The 20440-nt window shown below is 49.5% G+C and overlaps 1 protein-coding gene across 1 annotated transcript in view; it reads left to right on the top strand.

Moving 5' to 3' along the window:
* EEPD1 (endonuclease/exonuclease/phosphatase family domain containing 1) overlaps positions 1-20440 on the top strand; it is a 115292-nt gene that overhangs the window by 89125 nt on the left and 5727 nt on the right. Inside the window, exons 4-6 of the mRNA XM_068549297.1 lie at positions 13774-13884; positions 16844-16978; positions 19159-19297. Coding sequence (XP_068405398.1) covers positions 13774-13884; positions 16844-16978; positions 19159-19297 — 385 coding nt within the window. The remainder of the gene's footprint in view (positions 1-13773; positions 13885-16843; positions 16979-19158; positions 19298-20440) is intronic.

The following is a 20440-nucleotide window of genomic DNA, read 5'->3' on the forward strand; positions in this document are numbered from 1 at the left end:
TTGCAACTTGATCTTTGTGACACTCCCCTCTGTCCTGTTTGCTTTCACTCCACCCACTCCCAGTAATTTGGAAGGAGCCTGAAAAGCCTGTGAAACTAACATCAGACAGTTTGGCTATTTTTAATTGCCTCTGGCCAAAAATGTGATGGGAAGGGAGGTTGACTGAAAGATAGTTTGGGGATTTGGCTTTCCGTTCTTCCCATTTGCACAGAAAATTGAGAACCAAGGGGTCTCAGGACATTCTCCAAAATGAGGATGCTATTTTCATGCACTACCACCTATAGTTCCTGCTGCCATAAAGTGTTTGGGAGTGAAAAATTGCAGGTCTTTCTATCCCTGGCTGCCCACATAGAAAAGAACAATCAAATCTATGTGGTTTGCCCTGAAATAAAATAGGAAATATGCAGGCTTTAGAGACTAGGATTTGGCGTAATGCAAACCAAAATAAAGTAAGTCATGAATCTGTAATACTTTCACCCACAGCTTTGAAGTCTTTATGATTATTGCTGCTGAGGATGACAGGCTGCATAAACACCATTTAGAATATAGCTGGAGGCTGGAGTTTTATAAGAAAAATGGCAACCAGAGCAATTTCCCTGAATGGTCCATAAGTACTAATTCTGTTTAATGTGACAGTTCCTAAATAACTCTGCATTCTTCACAGAAACACGTATGGGCGGTGCTGGAGCCTTGCCGTCTAAGAGTGAGCTAGTCTTCAGTGTTTACGGATCGAGAAAATATCTCTCTGGGGTTTTAAAAAAATATGTGGGTGTTCGTGTGGGAGGGTTAGGGATGGGGAGCTGATGTAAACTGCCAGCTTTGTTCTGCTCCTCCATTATTTTCTTTGGATTTAAGTACCTGCATGATCATTTCCCACCCTTTTGTGTCGGCTTTCTCTCTCCCTGTCCCTACCCTTTCTGTTGCTCACAGGTGAAAATGCTCTTAACTAATCAGTTGTACTGTGGGATGTCTTGTTGGGGTTTAGAGACCGTCTCTCCTCCATCTATACCCGTCTTACTCATTCTCTGAGCTTGTTTACCTGAAAATGTCAAAGGGGGAAGAAGACTCTAGAAAAGGAAGAACTACGGTTGGCTAAATCAACATGGTTTGTCTTAGGCAATGTTCTCATCATCTTGGGGCAGATGCCTTTTTGCTTTACAAGTAAAATGTTGTAACGTGTATGGTTGACATTTCCTGCCGAGTTTTTGGTTCAGCGTGTCAGTAGGAAGTACCAAATGAAACTCTGTGTCCTCCACCTTTATTGTTGGCATGTTTCTCCAGCAAGGTAAAAGCATTAGCATCTATGGAATGGCATGTTTGGTGCAAGCCATGGCATGGCCATCCCAGCATTTCTGCTCTAACTTGTGGGACTTCACTCTGCCTTCAGCTCTCCTACGCTCTTCTAAAATAGCCACAAAATCCTCCAAAATGCTTTGCTATTTTCAGACCTGCTCTAACTTAGAATAATTAGTTTCCAGCATTACTCACAAGTTTAGTGTCTAATTTGGACACGGGGTTTATTTTATTTGCCCTAAAACTGTCTTTTTTAAGCTTCAGAGAGCCTATATTCCAAGAATTACCAGCCTCTGCATGTCTCTCCCAGGTGCATTATATAACTATGTGGAGAGAAGGCTGGAATAACCCTGTCTAGAGGCAGCCTCCCCAGGGCTGTGGCCTTGCTTCCCTGCTCCCCACCTGATCTAGGGCTCCGTAAGGGACAGCCCGACTTCACAGCTGTACTTAGAATAGCACGTGGCATTTGTTGAATGAAAGAGTGGTTTCTCTGCTCTATCTTAAACATCTGGTCCATTGCCCAAGTCACTTTTTAAATTATTGACATAAAATTCCATACCATAAAATTAATCATTTTAAGAGTCCACTTGAAAGTGAAAAATTCAGTGGCATTTAGTAGCTTCACAATGTTGTACACATGTCACGTCTGTCTAGGTCCAAGACATTTTCATCATCCAAAGAGGACAGCCGGTACCTATTAAGCGGTCACTCCACATCCCTCCCTCCCCCTGGCACCTGGCGACCGCCTATCTGCTTTTTGTCTCTATGGATTTGCCTCTTCTGGACATTTCATGTGAATGGAATCATACAATTTGTGGCCTTTTGTATCTGTTTTTTTTCACTCAGTATAATGTTTTTGAGGTTCACCCATGAGGTAGCAGTTATTAGTTCCTCATTTTGGGGGTTTAGTTCAGTACTGTTCCAGTGTATGGATATAGCACATTTTGTTTATCTGTTCATCAGGTGATGGACATTTGAATTGTTCTGTCTTTTGGCTCTTGTGAATAGTGCTGCTATGAACATTCACATACCAGCATTTGTTTTCAATTCTTTTGATCCAAGTTGTGCTTATTTCCCAATTATCTCTCAGATCTGTCCACTGCTGTCCTGTCAGTCAGGCCACCCTTATCACTTACTGCAGTACTTAACTGGTCTGGCCCTTCTTCAACCTAACTCTACACTGCAACCCTATAGCCTTTTCAAAATGCAGATCTGTTGTTCATGCCCTTCATTGATTTTAGAATTGCTGAGAGGGTAAGAAACAAACTCCTTTCAGGCCCACAGGCCTGCATGACCAGGTCTCTAACCATTCCTTTAAGCTCATCTCACCATTCTGCCCCTCACCATCTGAGCTGCAGCCACACTGACCTTCTGTCCAACAAACTCTCCAGGCCCTGCCCCATCACAGGCCCTTTGCACATGCTACCCCTGTTGCCTGGAATGCTCCCCTCTCCTCTTTGCCTAATTAATGCCTTCTCATCCTGGGGTTCTCAGTGCAAGCCTTACCTCTTCAGGGAAGCCTTCCCTGACTAAGTCAAACTCACCCCCACTGCCACTGCCACCATCATGGATGCCCACAGGCTCCTAACCACTCCTTTGCAACACAAGTTCAGCTGCATGTTTGGATGATTATTTGATTCATAACTGTGCCTACAGAGACAGAAGGCAGCTGTACTCAGATCATGGGTTCTGGAGCCAGACTGCCTGGGTTCAAATGCTGGCTCTGTCCCTACTGCCTGTGTGATCTTAGGCAAGTTAATTAACCTCTCTGTGCCTCTGTTTTCACATCCACCAAGTGAGGATCATAATAACATAACACCTACCTTAGAAGGCTGTTGTGAGCATGAAATAAACTCATGCGTGTTAAGTACCTGGCACTAAAATGACCTCAATAAAAGTATAATTACTATAACTTTTTAAAAACATAAATAACTGTGCCTACGTTGGCACCCCTACACCCCTCATCCCCAGACTGTAAGCTCAGGGGGGCAGGGAACCATGTCTCTTTTGCTCACGTTGTAGCTCCAGAGCCTAGCCCAGGATACCGACACGGTTAGTGCTTGTTACATTTTTATTGAATGATTGGAGGAATCCATTCTCGTGCTCGCCAGAGAAGAATATTAACACTACCGTGTTCCATCTCTCCGTCCATATCTGAGTTTTAGGGGGCTCTGCCTTCCAGCATGCAGTGTGGTGGCACTCGGCTGCAACCCCTACTCCTGCCCACATCCCCAGCTGCTGCGTTTGGGGAACTGTGCTGCGGCGTGTGGCGAGCGAGTCGAAGACGGGATCGTGTGTCCTTGGCCCTGCGCTGAGGGAGGGCCCAGTCTCTATGACAACCACAGGAGCATGGAGGAGGCTTGCCGTGCACCAGGCCTTGTGCACCCTGCCTTAGAAATATCCAACTCATGAGGCGGGAATGATTGCTATCCCCTTGTTACAGCTGAGGAAAGGGAAGGCATGAACAGGGGAGCCATTTGGCCAAAGTCAAAACTCTTGGTAAGTGGCAGAGCCAAAGTTTGGATCCTGGGAGCTTTCCTCCCGAGTCTCGACAGCTTTGTTTAAGGCCCCAGAGCAAACAGTGGACGTTCCCACTGAGTTCCGGCTTGTGATCCCCCCGGCCCTTCGCACCTGAGGGTCCTAACAGATACAGGTTGACATCAGGACAGATTCTCTAAAGAGACTTTAAAAACAAAGCTAGAGGGGAAAAAATAAAGGTGAGAATTGTTTATCTGCAGATGAAAGAAACTAAACTATTTATGAAGACTCCCACCTCTTATGTCAGTCGGAGATGTAAAAAAAGAGTGTTACTTCCTTTCTGATGGTACATTTCAGGTGCTTAATGTCTGTGGTCATTCACTCTCTAGGCCCCTGTGCTGCCATCTGTTTATCACAAGTATGTATATTAAAAATAAAATAAAGTAAAACCTCTTGATTTACGTTCAGAAACAAAAATATTACGACTTTAACTTACTCAGGATCTTTTTTTAAACATGTGGATGAAACCGTTGTGAGCACATAGGGTAGAATGTGAGGTTTTATTGTTACCATAGTAGGTGATTTTAGGATGTTTATATTGAAATGAAATGAGCCCCCAGACGGCAGAAATTCCTCCCAGCCAACGAAACATCCACCACCAGGGGGATAGCACATTGTGTCCATATGATAGCATGTTAGATGGTGCATGAAGTGAGTTTGGAAGAGTTTGTAATAATGTGGCACAGTTATAACAAAACTGTGTGTCTTTATGAATAAACAGATATACATATATTAATAAAATGCATAGGAAACATCCTAGAAGGGAATCTACCAAAATTGTTAGCAGTGGTTGTCTTTGCACCATGACATTCTACTTAAATTTTTCTTTGTTTCTTTACTTTACAAATTGTCCTATAATGAGCTTGTGTTTACTGATACCAGAACATAAGACTCAATTTAAAGAGAAGGAGAGGGGACTTCCCTGGTGGCGCAGTGGTTAAGAATCTGCCTACCAATGCAGGGGACACGGGTTCGAGCCCTGGTCCGGGAAGATCCCACATGCCGCGGAGCAACTAAGCCCATGCGCCACAACTACTGAGCCTGCGCTCTGGAGCCCGCGAGCCACAACTAGTGAGCCCGCATGCCACAACTACTGAAGCCCCCATGCCTAGAGCCCGTGCACCGCAGCAAAGAGTAGCCACCCCTCGCTGCAACTAGAGAAAGCCTGTGCACAGCAACGAAGACCCAGCATAGCCAAAAATAAATTAAAAAATTTATTTTTAAAAAAATAATTTAAAAAATAATAAAGAGAAGAGGAGGAGCTTCCCTAGTGGTCCAGTGGTTAAGACTCCGCCCTCCCAATGCAGGGGGCCTGGGTTCAATCCCTGGTCAGGGAACTAGGTCCTGCATGCATGCTGCAACTAAGAGTCTGCATGAGGCCGCATGCTACAACTAAAGATCCCGCATGCCGCAACTAAGACCCAGCACAGCTGAAATAAAGAAAGAAAGAAAGAGAAGGGGGGAAAAACCCACAAAATTACTAGCACAGTCTTAACTCCCATCTCAGATTAAGAGTCTTAGCATCCAAAGAGAAGAACCTTTGGAAATGTCCCTGAAGGGCAGAAACAAGGGATGATGAGGACGGTGACAAGGACGGTGGCAGCATAGGAGTGTGGAGTCCCCACAGGAGGGTCCCGGGCCCCCCGCACGCCTCTCCCTTCCCACCCTAACCTCCCTTCCATCTCCACGAATCTTCAACTCCCTCTTACTCTCCATTTTATAATTGCCCTTGCAAAGTCCCCTCCACCCCCCATGCTTATTTTTAACCATCTTGTTCAGGAAACATGTTCTGAGTAACTCCTGGGAGCACGGAGGAGAAGCTACCAGGACCAGCAGCTGCTCCGTTGACGGGGGGCATGTGGGTGTCGCTTCCCTTGACTCTGAAAAAGCAGCTGATGATTAGCTGTTTGTGGAGGCTGAGGGAGTGTCTCCTTGGTTGCTTTGTATCTTCCTCAGCATGATAAGAATGTTTAAACGAGGATGAACAGTCCTGCAGTATACTCGCGGGTCCCTGTGGAAGAGTGTGCTCATTGCAGCTGACCTAGCTACGGCTCGCGGGCAGAGTGATGAAAGGGCGGTAAGCCCGTTGCTTCTCCGGACGGATGCAGAAGCAGGGGTCTGAGCTTTTAGGGCAGGGGCTGCCCTGCAAAGCTCTGAACGCTTGGCTGTGTGTCCCACTGGTCCCTGGCCCCTACCAGGGGGAAGCCTGTAGTCTGATGTGTTGACCGTCCCGGGAGAGCAGCGTCCTCAGGACCCAGGCAGCCTGGCGCATCGGTGAGGAAACTGACGTTAGCAGGGTGGTGGTGGTGCAGCTTTTAGCTCCAGAGAACCCACACACACATTGTCACACAGGGCAGCTGGTTTGATTTGTGTTTTCTGAGCCTTCTCTCCTGAGTTAAGTGCATTTGACCAGTAGAGTTGCTACCCCGGGTTTAACCCTCCCCGGCCCACTTGCCGGCAGTGGGTGACCTTGCCGTGTTCCCTTTCTGAGCCCTGCTTTCCTCACGTGTCACATGAGAGAATTATTAACTGCCTCACAGGATTGTCATTAGGATCAAACATGATAATACGTGAAAATTGCCGAATAGTTGGCACTTAATGAATGCTGGTTCCCTTCCCTCGCCCTTCCTCCTGCCTCTGGCTCTCTCTTTTTCACAGGGTTCAGAAGCTAACTTGGTCGGGGATTATTGGCCACCTATGTTTTCTTACTATTGCTGGATTTACCCAAACTTAACCTATTAGAATTACTACCTATTAAAAGTAAGCTCTTACTTTAGGCACTTTAGCAAGGAGTCTTCAGATGGGGCTTAGGGCATGTTAAGGAAAGCTGATGCTGGCTTTTGGAAGAGTGGAATCCATTCTCCGCGTTTGGGAGAAAGCCTTTGGAAAGGTAACCCAATGCCCTGTCGGCGCAATCAGCTTCTTTATGGAGTTCATGTGGCGATTATCACAGAGAAAGAGGGAGAAAGGAGTTTGAATGTTTCTGAGAATCCTGTATTTTCTCTCCCTGTTTTATACTTCTCTCCCCCCACCCTCCTGCCTTTCCCTCTCTCCTCCATCCTCTCCTCCTAGTGTTCTAGAATCATGCTGAGTTGGAACTTGGAAGTGCCCTTGTTGGGGGGGATAGTCATCTCCTCCCATCCCTTCACTAGATGGGGAGATCGAGACCCAAAGAGGTCAAATGCCAGGGGTGCCTGGGGTCCCGAGCTCCTCCAAGCTCCTCTTCTTCCAGCTCCTGAAAGTGGCCCTCTGAGGACGCTTCCAAAGCTACAAGGAAACAAGCCCAGTTCTCTCTCTCAATATTAGAAAATGATAGTTGTTCAGTGAGCACCCAAGGGGCAGAGGAATGGCTTCCCTCTCTCCCTCCATGGACTCCAGGGCCTCTGGGAAAGGCTTTTAGAAGCAGTGCTGCAGCAGTGTTGTGTGAGGGGCTCAAAGTGGCCCTGGAGCCCCAAACACACGGCTCTCTGTCCCACCTGGCACCTGTCTCCCCTCTGGGATACATACCTGTGTTTGCATTTGAGCAAAGGTGACTACACCTCATCCTGGCTCTGTGGGAACAATCTCTTTCTCTTCCATACAGATTGGGGGAGAAAGGCAAGCGAAAGACTCTTCACTTTTGCCCTATGTCCGTGGTACATTTTGTGTGTGTGCCCTGCTCTGGGGAGAGGTGGACCAGGGCCTTTAAGACGCCTAAGAACCGTTAAGGCACTTAGCGCTTAGTAGGAAAGAGCAAAGTAACTGAGTGTATTGCTGCCCCGTAGGCAATATGGCCTTACAAAATATCAACATCTTAAAGTCTACGTGTGCCCGAAAAACTTTGTAATAGGCTTATTTGTTACAGTTCAAAGGCCAAACATGATTTATACTGCTCCAGGCGTAATTGGGCTTTTGCACTGCTCAGTGTTCTTTTGAGAGTATGTTGACATTTTTAATGCCCCTAACCATTCCTTGCTTTCACTCTCCACGTGATCACTGTCAGGTACCCATAGATGTGCTGGCTTCTAATGTTGGCCATAACATACATGTGGTTGACCATCCTGGCAAAGATAAGCCCTTGCTTACTATTAACATTTCAAAAAATATTGTCTGTGTTATTTGCTCTGTTTCCTGTAGTATTAAAATGAAAGTTGAGTCTTTTGACCTTGCCTGTCTTAATACAGGGCTGCTTTCTTTTATGATGGCAGTTTATCTTTTAAAGGCACCTGTGCCTCTCCATCCACCACAGTACACTGTGTTTCCAAGAGCTGAGTGCACAGAGGGAATTGGTGGTTGACAAGCGGAAAAGTCACCTCCAGACTCAAAAGAGAAGTCACCTCCAGAGTCAGGAAAGCAAGCGAAATAGCCAACTCAGTGAAGCAACTTCATCTGGAAATTTGACCCAGAGGATTCCAAGTGAAAACATACCCTCCCACCCCCCAACTCCCCCCCCACCGTCCAGGAAGCGGGATAAGGGCAGCCATTTGGAGTTTGCTTTGGAAACGCCTGCCCGTACTCTGACATTCTGTCTCCAGCTGACTGTGCAGTCAGCACTAATAGCATGTCTTTATAACCAGCACACAGAGCCTCAGGTTTCCTTTCACCTTAACTGGATGTGGAAGATGAAGGGACCGCTGAGCTTGGTGGTGCCTGGACAGGCCACTGAGTGAGGTTGGAACACCTTTCCTATTGTTATTTGCCAATCAGGACCAGATGAACTAATGAGTATTCATTTGAGGAAGGGGGAAGGGTAGAAGGGAAGAAACAAAGTCCAAAGGTCCACAAGCAAAAATCAGTTGTGTCAAACCTTGGAACCTTTTGTCACTGCAGAGATGAGCAGAGTCCAGTGATCCAGGCAGACCCCACGTGCATCACATCCTAAGTGTAGCCAAAGGAATCTTGGCTTTTAGGACCTGACGTTCCTGAATGCCAGTGCCTTGGACAACTTGGAGATTGGAGTTTAAATGTCTGTCTTGAGGCGCCTTATTGCCAAGGTGAAGGGTAGGGTGGATTTGGCCTTGACGATCAAGTTCTGCCATCTGACCAGCAGGTTGTGGGACAGGTGCTAAAGGATGGTGACATCACCCCTACTTGATCTGAAGCTTGAGAAACAAGTCCAGCCCATGGGGGTTCTTGTAACTTATCCTGGGAGAGAGAAGCCATAAGGTGGGATTCCCCCAGAGACATGCCTTTGATTTATTCATTCAGTAAATATCTGTTGCACGCTTTTCGCCGTACGGTGGCCAGGCTCCCTCTATGTGTTATCCTACGGGGTGATCGGCAAAGGGCCTCGGTCAGATGCTTCCACTGGGCAGGGTGGGAGAGCTGAAATGGTATTTATTTGTTTTGAACAATAAAAGCTGTCTTTCCCGACCACAGGTATTAAAAATGTGAAGGCCAAGTTCTAAAGCAACAATTGTCTAGCCTTGTCTGAGCTTCTAAAACTTTGGTTTAAAATTGCTTGGGGAACTTGTCAGAAGTGCATACCTTGGCTCTAACCTCAGAGATACTGATTCAGTAAGGTGGGCAAATCTACAGTTTAAAATAAGAGCCGGAGTAATTCTGACAGAGGGAGACAAATGGGACTTTAGAAACATCGGTGGCAGGTAGGAGGACTCCTGTTGGGGCTGCACAGATCACAGTTACCTGGGAGGCTTTTTTCCAATCACACTCACCTTCCCCCTCCATTTCCGCCCTTTCTGCCCTGGTGAGCCACTTTTACTTACGAGTATTATTTCTCCCTTCTGGTATGTGGGCGAAGCAGAAAAGTTGAGAACCAGCCGTTCTTAACAAAAACAAAACCAAAAATCGACTTAAGGCAGAGTTCAGGTTGAGGGCTCTCAGAGGATACTTTTGTTTTCCTTTGAAATTTTTGGGAGATAGGATCTAAGGATTGGTCAAGGCCAGTTGGCCACACACCCCTTGCAGCCTGCCCGTTCCCGCCTGTTCACCTGTTCTGGCCAGGAGGTGGCAGGTCAGGAGACAGACCTCAGTTCACACACCCCCACCCCAACCTCTGTCAGCTGTGCAATCTCGAATGTAAACTCACTTACGTTTGGGCATAATCTTTCTGGGCTGCACCTCACTCCCGAATAACTGGTAGGATGTGGCCGGCCGGGGGGGATAATAGGGGTGGTGTGTACAAAAGAGGAGGGGCTCTGGAACAGGATTCTCAAAGCTTGCAGAGCTCGTGCATCACCGTGGGATCCTGTGAAAGTGCAGATTCCAATGCTCCAGATGTGAGATGGGCCTGAGAGCTTGCGTTTCTAACAGACTCCCAGGTGACGTTGATGCCACTGGACCACTCTCTGAGTAGCAAGAATTTAAAGGTGCCCCCCTCCTTAGGCTTGCTGCAAACTCTTAGTGCAGTCAGCCAGCTAAGGTAACGAGCTGGCAATTCTTTTTTCAGTCCTAGAAATAGAAGAAAATACCTACCCCTTACCTAATGCTGATCATGAAAATTGGAGCATAGAATGCTTTCAGCCATAAACACTGTTCTCCCTGGTCCCTTATATTATTAATCATCCCTAATAACATAAGAAATACTGAAGAAGAGGGCAGAGGGAGGAATCATCTACTCTGTGGGCCAAGAGAGGTCATCAAGGGCAAGGCTTCAGATGTACAAAGTACAGGCGGCCCTTAGGGTTCAGGGATCATGGTTCCTTGTCTCCCGGAGTTTACCTGTGACAGAAAGGCTTTTAAATATAAAACAAAGAAAGAGGAGAATGTCTGTCCTTCATTTAATAACACCAACTTTAAACTTGAGTCAGAGTCACCTGGAGGGGCTGTTAAAATGCAGATCGCCAGGCCCCGCCCAGAGACTCTAATTCAGTAGCATTTTAGGTTCCCAGGTGATACTGATGATCACACTTGGACTAACTGGCACATCTCTGAGAGCGGTGTGCATGGAAAATAGTGTCAGCCTGTGCCGCCTCCTCAAAGTTCTGACCCCTCCCATCAAAGTGGCATTGCCAGCAGTGGGAATATGGAAGCTGGGCTGGCGTTTGGGGCGTGAATGGGAGATTCACCTGTCTTCAGGTGTCTGAAGGTCCTGTGAGGGTCAGGAGAGATGAGCTTTCTGGCTGCCTGCAGATCACTCTTCCCAGCACAGCGTGACCCCAGAAGCCCGGGCTCTCTAATGTAGCTGGTTGGCTCATCACCTCGGGGGCTTTTTAAAACTAGAGCTTCCCAGGGTGCGTCCTCAGAGATTCAGGCGAGCAGCCAGGCTCGGGACCCCCTGCGTGGAGAGCAGTGAGGCACCAGATGGGCAGTGGAGAGCTGCTCTCCTTTCTAATGATTCTTGGATTCAGCTCTAATGAGCACTCAGCACGTAAATGATTCCCTGGCAGGAAATTGGACCCTCTGGAAGTACATTTCCTGCTGGATTCCTAAAGTTAGAGTCGATAAATTCTACCAGCATTTTCCAAAGTGCTCCATTTCCTACCCGAGGATGGCTCCCAGCCAGGACCATCTGGCCATGGGGATTCATCCGAGGCAAAAGCCCCCCATCGGGAGTAACACTGTCCGTGGCAGTGTTGAAAGAGGAATGGATAAAAGTCACTGATGACCAAATCCCAGAGAGAACACTTCCCAGGCAAACTCAAAGTCAGGTTAAAATTGAGGCCATTATTTAAATAATTAGCTTCAAGAAGAAATTCCTCCTTTTGTTTATCATACACGGATTTGAGGACTGTGGTCTTCCTTGGAGTTTCCTGGTTCACCAGCAGAGCGTCACTGGGCGCCATGCTCTGTGCCAGGTGGGCTTTACAAAGGTGACTTGGGGACAGTCCCTGCCCTTATGGTGTCCACCGCTGGGGAGAGGTAGACACGTAAACACGTAACTGTAAAAGCAGCATGACTCCTAGAACAGTAACCATCTAGAGAAGCCCTCCCAGCAGGCTCCATCCTTGCCTGGTCTCATTTTCTCCATAGCGCTTGTCACTATGGCAATGACTGGCTGAGTACTTGCTTATGCCTCGTCTTCCCTCTTACAGCATGAGCAATGGGAGAGCAAAGAACAGACCCTTAGACCCTGGTATCTCTCAGCCATTGGATGTGAGCCTCCCAGGAAGGGCACGAGTGCAGCTGTCTGCAGCTGAGGCATTCCCAGAGGGGGCTGCCAGCTGACGGCTGTCTGCCCACAGCACCACCTAAATCTGGGGCGGATGCTTAGGGAGGATGTGGGACCTGCAGTGGTTCTCAGACCTTAGCAGGCATCAGAGTCACCTGGAGGGCTTGTTAAAACACAGGTCGCCGGGCCTCACCCTAGAGTTTCCGATACAGTAGGTCTAGGATGGGGCCAGAGAATTTGTAACAAGGTCCCAGGTAACGCTGTTGTTCCTGGGCCCCGCACAACACTTTGAGAACCACAGGGGTGGTGCGTCAGCGTAGCCATACAGGTTACCCAGTGGACGGATGGTAGGTGATCGAATGACAGAGAGGCAGGGAGACCTCCACAAGCTACGCCAGTGACCCAGGTGAGAGAAGATGGGTTCTGAAACGGGCCACAGCAGTGGTGCTGGAGAACAGAAAGAGGGCACTGCAGACACACGTGACGCAAGATGGGGCCTGGTGAGCGCTGGCACGTGGGAGGAGAGGGAAGAGGCCGAGCAGCTGGAAGGATGCAAATGCCAGGAACTGAGATGGGCATGGGGGGGGGGGGGGAGGGGAACGGCATGTTCCTTTGGGACCTGCTGGATGTGTGCTTCTCTGGAAACCTTCAGATGGGAATGTTAAAAAGGAAGTTGAAATACAATTCAAAACTCAAGTGGGGAATCTGAGCTGCAGGTACAGATGTGGGGGCCTTTGGGATCGAGGTATAAGCTGAAGCTGTGGGGCTGAGTGAGATTAGTCCAGGGCAGCTGATTAAAGAGATAGCAGTGAGGCCTCCAGAAGGAAGCCAAGAGATTGGCTTGTAGGGCTGGGCAGAGAAAGAGATGAGTGGGGTGGTCCAAGGTCATGAAGCAAAGGGACAGGAGGGTGTCACCGGGAAGGGGCAGTACCAGCTGTCAGAGGATCTCAAATGAGATGAGCCCAAATCTGACAAATTCTGGGGTCGCCTCAAAAGAACCAACCCTAAGAGATGGGGTTGTGTGTGAGTCACGAGTTAGAGGAACTGGTCCACATACTCTGAAGCCCGTAGTTTTTCAACTCCTCGTTTTACTTTGTGCAGTTTTATTTTGCCTTGATGATAAAGTCGCCTTACGGTACTGTATTGGTGGAACACACATAAACAAAAAGAAGCTCACCCTACAAACACACATGGGGCGTAGTAACCATCCACGACAGGAGGGCTTTCTTCTCAGAGGAAAACCAAGGTGAACAATATAGTGGTGCACGGTGAAGGGGTGGGGGTCAGTTGGTGTTTTTTTAATTGAAGTATAATGGACTTACAATATTGTATTAGTCTCAGATATACAACATAGTGATTTGACATTTTTATACCTTATGAAATGACCACTACATTAAGTCTAGTTACCATTTGTCACCATACAAAGTTATTTCACTATTGACTACATTCTGGGGGTCAGTGTTTGCGCCTCTAATATAAGCGGTGGGAAGACAAGACACCATGTATTCATCTTTTTTCCTCTTCATTTGATACCTCTCTAGACCCTCCTGCGAGCTTAACCATTGGTTTTGCAGGGATTAAAAGGATTCTGACAACTTGTTTTGAACTATTTGTGGTAAAATGCTACAAAGAGAATCGATTGCTGTGAGCTAGGAGTCCCCCAGTGATAATTATGTATTTCACAGGTAGACAGTTTGCTTTTTAATTTGTGGCACTTGTTTTGCCATCCAGGTCTTCGCAAACCCTGGTTTTTGAGAACACAGGGTGAAGTCTGACAAGTGTCTGAATCAGGCTGATGAGTCAGGATCACACATTTTCGGGCTCCTCGGGCTGCCTGCAGCGGGAACGGCTTTAGGCGGGAACACATACTGACTTGTGCTCTGTCTTTATAGTTCTGTACAGAGTTAAACCAGCCAATCCTGCCCAACATCCGCAAGTGGAAGGGGCCCCGAGGATGCTGGAAGGCCGTTGTTTCGGAGAAGCCCTCGACTCAGCTCCAGAAGGTACCCTCATCTGCAGAACTGGGGTTTTCTTTCCATTTTCTTTTCCCCTGATCACAGACATTTGAAATCATTTTCCTTTGCGAACATCGTTGATGTAATTTTGTATTTCTGCCCATTTTTTAGCTCTTGGCCATTTGTTTCAAAATGCCCTGGTTCTCGTTTCCTGTTTGGATCAGGAATGGACTGCCGCCCATTCGGAAATGGGAGTTTGGGTGTTGGGAGGAAAGGAGAAATCCTGTCTGGAGCCAAGGCAGCAAATGGGGCATTTCTGTCCTTTGTGCTCCTAATCCCTTCTCCACAGTTCTAGCTTCTGCCAAGTTTGTGGAGAGCCCATTGTTCATTGACTGAAAACTTCAGGTTCACTTAATTCATACGTGAAGTGTTTGCTTTCAGTGGTAGGAATTGTGCATATGGAAAATTTCAGCAGATTTTAATTTTGAATTTTCTTTCATTAGTATTGCCCATATGGGTTTGGGTAAATCCCTGTATGTATACATTTTCACTCCTACCTATGATATTCAAGACCAGTTTTTACTCACTTGAAATATTCAATATCAGTGGAGTTTTAGATTTTTAAAAAAAGACTCCTGATAGTTAATTATGAGTGGATTATATCATTACATAATTTTCCCATAAATGCAGATGTTATATTTTTTATCTCTAGGACACCTAATATGCTCACAAACACATATAAATTGTACTCATCTGAGTGATATTTGAGATTTGGGGCTTTTAAATTATAAATGTTTACTGGATTAAAACTATCCAGTCACTTCTTGACAATAAGCTCTCTTTTTAGCTACTACTTTAAAGTGTGATGTAAATCTTACTTCTCTGGGTTTTGGGGTGTAAGTGGTTACTGCAGGTAACAGCCAGCGTATATTCACAAGGAGGCTGGAAATACAGCCAAATTGGAAGGTATCTGGTCTTCACCACTCCAGCCCATAGCCCTCCCTTCTCAGTCCACGTAGAAATAGTACTAAAACCACCTTGCTTTTTCTTTAATAGCACTTTACACAAATATGTAGGTTCACAGGGCTCTTACTGTCCATTTAACACTCTTTTTTCATCTGTTCAGCAAATCGTTAAAAAGGTTACTAAGTGCCAGGCACTATGTTATGTGCCAGATATTCACGGTGAGAAAGATAGAGCCAGTGACCCAGCCCTGCCCAGGGGCTTGGCTGAGCCTGATGGAGGCTGTTGGAGGGACAGGCCAGGTAACCCGACTCCAGGTCAGGTGTCAAGGCCATTGGAGAACAGCGTGTGGCTGCCACTCAGATCTCTCAGCCTCAATTCCTTCATCTGTAAAATGGGAGCAGCAGCCCCTCCCTCAGCTCACAGGGTGGCTCTAGGATTTTAAAAGATAATGTGCACTGAATGCTTGATTAACAGACATAAGCCAGCGCCTGGCAGGGTACACATGAGGCGGCAGGCAGGTGTACTGGGAGCTGGTACCCGTCGCAGGCTGCCGCTGGTACAGTCTAGCCGGTTGTTGCCGAGGGTATAAGGAACCTGCAGTGGAAAGAGCAGCATGCACAGCCTTGTGAGGCCAGAAAGGCCCAGCCTGGCTGGGAACATAGGTGAACAGGCATGAAAGGCAGCACTGAGCAAGGAGGTGCCCACCCGGAGGGCCCAGAGGGCAGTGGGCAGCGGCGCCACTGAAGGATTTTAAGCAGAAGGGGACCTGAGCAGTGCTTTAGGGAGGTGACTCTGGCACCACTGCTTGGGAAACAGTAAATGGGGGGACAGCCCCCTGAAGCCGACAGGGCAGATACATTTCCCTCACTTTACGCCTGAGGGAACAGGTTCAGAAAAAACAGAGTGGCTCCCCCGAGGTCCCAGGGCTAAGTGATTCGAGGGGATGAGACCCAGGTCTCCTCATTCTTAAACTAGCACTGGTTCCAGTGGGTGGGCAAGTCAATCATTTAAAAATAGAAACATGCACAGCACGCAGGACACTGTTCCTTCCTTCCCCCCTCTTCAGCACACGTGTGGCTGGGACCTGAGCTGAACCTGGGGACTCAGCAGAGGCCACTCAGGATGTGCAGAGTCACTTCTCCTTTCACAGGAGCATCACCGGCCCCTCGGGTGACACTGCTGTTCCCACCCGGGCAGCAGAGCCTCCAGCAGCTGGGATCGGGGCAGGGGGATCTCTTCTCTTTCCACAAGGCACCCGGTGACAGCAGCACGAAGCAGGCAGGTTCAGAGCGGCCCCTCTGATGGCCAGAGGTGGCAGGGGTTTATTTAGCCCCAGGCCCTCGACCCTGCCGACACCACCCCCATCCATCTGCCCCGCTCACCGGCCTTCTCAGTGCTCTGCACCGGGGCTTCAGACCCCTGTGTGCAGCCCTGTAGGCCTGAGGAGGGCCTTTGACCAGTTCTAAACCACTGGGACTGTTAGCCCTGACCTCTCTTCATCCAGCAAATATTTACTGAGCTTCTGCTAGGTGCCAGGCCCCAGTTGTTATAAGCAGCAACTAATCAGTAAGCAAAACCACCCCTTGGAGTCTTATATTTGACCCTCAGCATTGCCATTTACCAGCTGTGGGGTTTCAGGGGAGTTACTTAACCTCCCTGAGCAGCTGAGTCTTCATCTGACAGATGGGCGTGTGAGTGGCTACCTCATGGGAGGCGATGATTAAAAAGATAACTCCATGCCTAGTCTGGGCCGCCCCCAATCCCCCCAAAAGAAAAGCCCAGGCACCCCGGCTGTATGTGAAACTCCCTGAGACTGCCAGTCTGGGAAAGTTGGTGGGGGCACAGGGAGGAAGATGCCGTGGCTTTTGGATGTGCTTTTGTCTCAGAAACAGGCCTTGGGCAGTAACCCCAGGACCCGGTGTAGAGCCTGCTGCTTCCCCCTCGTCTCCCCCTGGCCTCGCCTGCCGCCTCCCCAGCTTGGGGCTGAGCCCCGCCGCCAGACCGACCCCTCTGCACGCTAACGCCTTGTCTTCTCCCGCAGGGCGCTGGGTTTGCAGGGTTCCTGTGGGACACCGCGGCCGGGGTGGAACTGAGAGATGCCACCTGGCAGGACAGCTCACCTGGCAATGGGCACGGGAAGCCCACAGGCCCCAGCCCGTACCTCGTGAGGTTCAAGGTACCGCTTGCTCATGTTGCCGTGAAGGGCCACTCCTTCTAAAAAGGAAAAAAAGTCCCCTTTTGAACTGTGAGCCAGAGAAGCTCCTCTTTTTGCTTTGGTTTTCTTCTCTCTCAGGGCTGGGTCAGCAGGCACTCTTGGGCTTCCCTTGGCTGGGAACTTGTCCAGAGCAGGAATGAAAGGGATTTGGGGGGACTATAGCTTTGGTAACTTTGACATCTGGGCAGGAAGGAGATCAGGTGGCTGCCTTTCAAACCTGATAAACAGCAGAATCACCTGGGGAGATTTTCTCAAAATCAGGGTTTCCTGGACCCTGCCCCAGACACACAGAAGGTCCGGTTTTCAAAAGCACCTCCGGTGCTTCTTCCGTTCTCCCTGCACTGGTTAAGGATGCTGGGCCTTTAGGAATTGCTGGATTAGAAGGCAGCAGAACTGCTCTGATGACCCCCCTTCCCTTACCAGGGAGACGGGGGACCCTCGATAAGTCATTTGGGTTTGGAAGGGGCTCAGAGGAGCTTCTGGGCGGTGGGGTGAGGGCAGCCCTGTAACTGACACCTCCAGATGAGCCCTGTCTCACCAGAGCCGGGAGCAGCAAACAGACTGATCTGAGCTGCCTCTTCGATTGCCCTGGATGCCTCTGGGAGGCGTTAAGGCACAGCAAACAGTCAGAAGCTGGGCAGCAGGAAGGAGGAGAAGGCAGCAGCCAAAACAGATCACCAAGTCAGCAGTTGGCCTTAACCCCGTGAAGTGACAGGGTCGGGCAAGAGTGGTCCCCAGCAAGCCGCCTGCAGGGTGTCTGGGACACCCCCTTTCTGTATGCTCCAGAGCAGTTCTGGAGCCTGAGAGTTGCCCCAGACCTCAGCACAGTCTCTCCCTGGTGGCACGGGGCTGGGGCAGCCCGTATGCTGGGGGCTGTGGTGGCTCTGGTGGAGGTCTAGCCCAAGCTCATCCCGCCTCGCACCCGTGGTTGCAGAGATGCTGGCGTTCCGTGTGCACACACACGCCCGGGGGTGTCTGCGTGCTGTGCTTATGGTACTGACGCATAAATCAGCTAGGTATCACCTCTTCCCTGGGTCCCTTTTCTATGTAAGGTGACGGTACTGGCTTTGGCCAAGCAAAGCAACAGGAAGAACCAGCCAGTGTCTCTAGGGGGCGGGCTGTTTTTAACGGCCAATGAGAAATGCTTTCAGATCACGAATTGCCCAGATCCTCTAAATGAAGCGATCCCCTAGACAGGCACGTAGCCTCCTCTACTTTGTGTCTCGTCCTAGGCCAGGCAAGTTGTAGGGACAGAGATGTGGCTTCGCTCTCCAGGCAGGTTTTCCCCACCCACGGCCTTACGGTGCTTCCCCCGAGGTCAGAGCCACAGCTGCAGAGGGAGCTCTCCCGGCTGGGCACCGGCGATGGCAAACTGGGGTCACATCTGTAAAACGAAACTGGTAGCCTCCACTTCCCGGGGGCTCCCTCTGCACCTCCACCTTCCTGGTAGGGTTTGGTGTTTGTTGCCATGACAAACAGAAGGGCGGGGTTGCCAAACCCAGAGCAGCTGAGCAGTGCTGCGGTGCTTGGGAGACCGACTCCGACTTTGCCCTTCCTCACCTGCCTTGGGGACACAGGATGGGCATAGCCCGTGTGCCGCCAGGGTTCGGGCAGCTTTCGTTCTTCACATGTCTGAAATCAGGTGAAAGTAAGCCTCAGGGCTCAGTGGTCTCTGGAGGGAAGAAAACACATGGGGGAGGTGCGGGGGGAAGGAGGTAGGGCCCGGCAGCGGGTCCTGGCAGGGGGTGGCGGGCTGGCCCCGTGGGTAAGAGCCCCAGGTCTTTGTTAACAAAGCTGCTAACCAGCGGCTAGAGCCACCTCTTCCTCTCTCATAGCTGCTCAGAAGGAAAAAAGCTACAAAAATTTGACACTTCTAGATGTGCCCAATTTTCCAGGCCCTAAGGAGGAGTAGGGGGTGAAATGTAAGGGGTACACCGATAGGACAAGACAGGTCTCGGTCCTGCAGGGGCCCCAGAAGACTCTTCCAGTGGCCGCCTTGCCTTCTCTCCAGGGGGAGCTGGCCTTGTGTGCGTTTCCCATTGTCAGTGTTGTGCAGGAAGCTATTCATGGGGCAGAGGTAACGGGTACAGGCAGTAAGAACATCTCCGCCTGTCCCTGATGCTTTGTTTCCTGTTGCCCAGGTGGGAAGTCATGACTTGACCCTGGTGAACCTTCACCTGGCAGCCCTGACCCTCCCAGGGGGTGAGAACCCAAGCAAGAGTCACAGTGACAGCCACTGCTGGGCTAGCTTCGTGCAGACCTTGCAGGAAACCCTGAAAGGTAGGAAACTGTCTTCCTCTGCGGCTGGGCCAGCAGCCCCCACTTCTGCAGGGCAGGCGGGGGTCACCTCTTCGGAGCATCTCTCCCCTCCCTTAGGCTGGCCGTCCTGTGGGCGGCGATGCATACTGAGTAATGCATGGGAAACCACCACACCGCCTGCATCCTGGGGAGCCCGGCTGCCCCGTGCATGCTGACAGCTTTGTCTCTGTGGGTCTAGTGTGCGGGTTCCACGGTGTTGGCTTTGTGGCTCTTCAGACTCTCTTTGATGGAAAGGATTAGGGGGGAAAAAACTAAGTGATGATACCCTCCCCCGTGACACCCATCGTGGGCTCCGCTGCCCCGGGTGTGCCCCCGTGGTGGTCCTTCCTGCAGATCTGCACCTGCTCTTCTTGTGAAAGACGGTTGGTGACAAGGGGAGTGGGAAAGTCCTGACGAGCCGTAAGTTGAATTTTTCTCCCTGGTGGGATGCCGACCTTGTTCAAGGAGCCCTGAAGCTGACAGAAAAGCTGGATTTTAATCTTAGCTCTTTCAGCTGTAGGACAGCTGTAGGACATCCGGCAAGTCACCACCCTTCAAGCCCCATCTGATGGGGGCTGGCAGTGCTAACCTCCTCACAGGGCGCCCAGGCGCGTGGTAACCGTCTGAGGGAGGACCCAGCACATAGCAGGGGCTCAGCGGACATGCGTTGACTCACAAAAATGCCAGAGGGATTAAGAGAACATTGAAAGGAACAGAACTTCAGAAGAAAGGTGGGGCACTCTGCTTTCCAGGCTCCTGCCCCCAGTAACACAGAAGGTTTTCTGTGCGCGGTTTACCAGAAGGAAAAGTTGACACGGCTGTAAAGACTGGATGTGCTCCGTTTGGCTTGGCTTTTCAGAGCACTGAGTTTCTCCAGGTGCAGGTTCATAGCCGGAGGCCTGCAGTTCTCTCCCATATTCTAGAGTCTTGACCAATATTCCCTCGCTCGCTAAGCCTTGTTTTCCCTTGTTGAACTGGCACCCCCCAAAAGGTGATTTATGAAGATTTGGCTACAAAAATAACTCAGTCAAACTACACATTTACAGTTTGAAAAGATTTTTATCATGGTAAAATATACGTAACGTGAAATGTACCATCTTAACCGTTTTTAAGTGTACGAGTCAG

This window comes from Eschrichtius robustus, chromosome 8 (assembly GCF_028021215.1).
Source record: "Eschrichtius robustus isolate mEscRob2 chromosome 8, mEscRob2.pri, whole genome shotgun sequence".
Taxonomy (NCBI): domain Eukaryota; kingdom Metazoa; phylum Chordata; class Mammalia; order Artiodactyla; family Eschrichtiidae; genus Eschrichtius; species Eschrichtius robustus.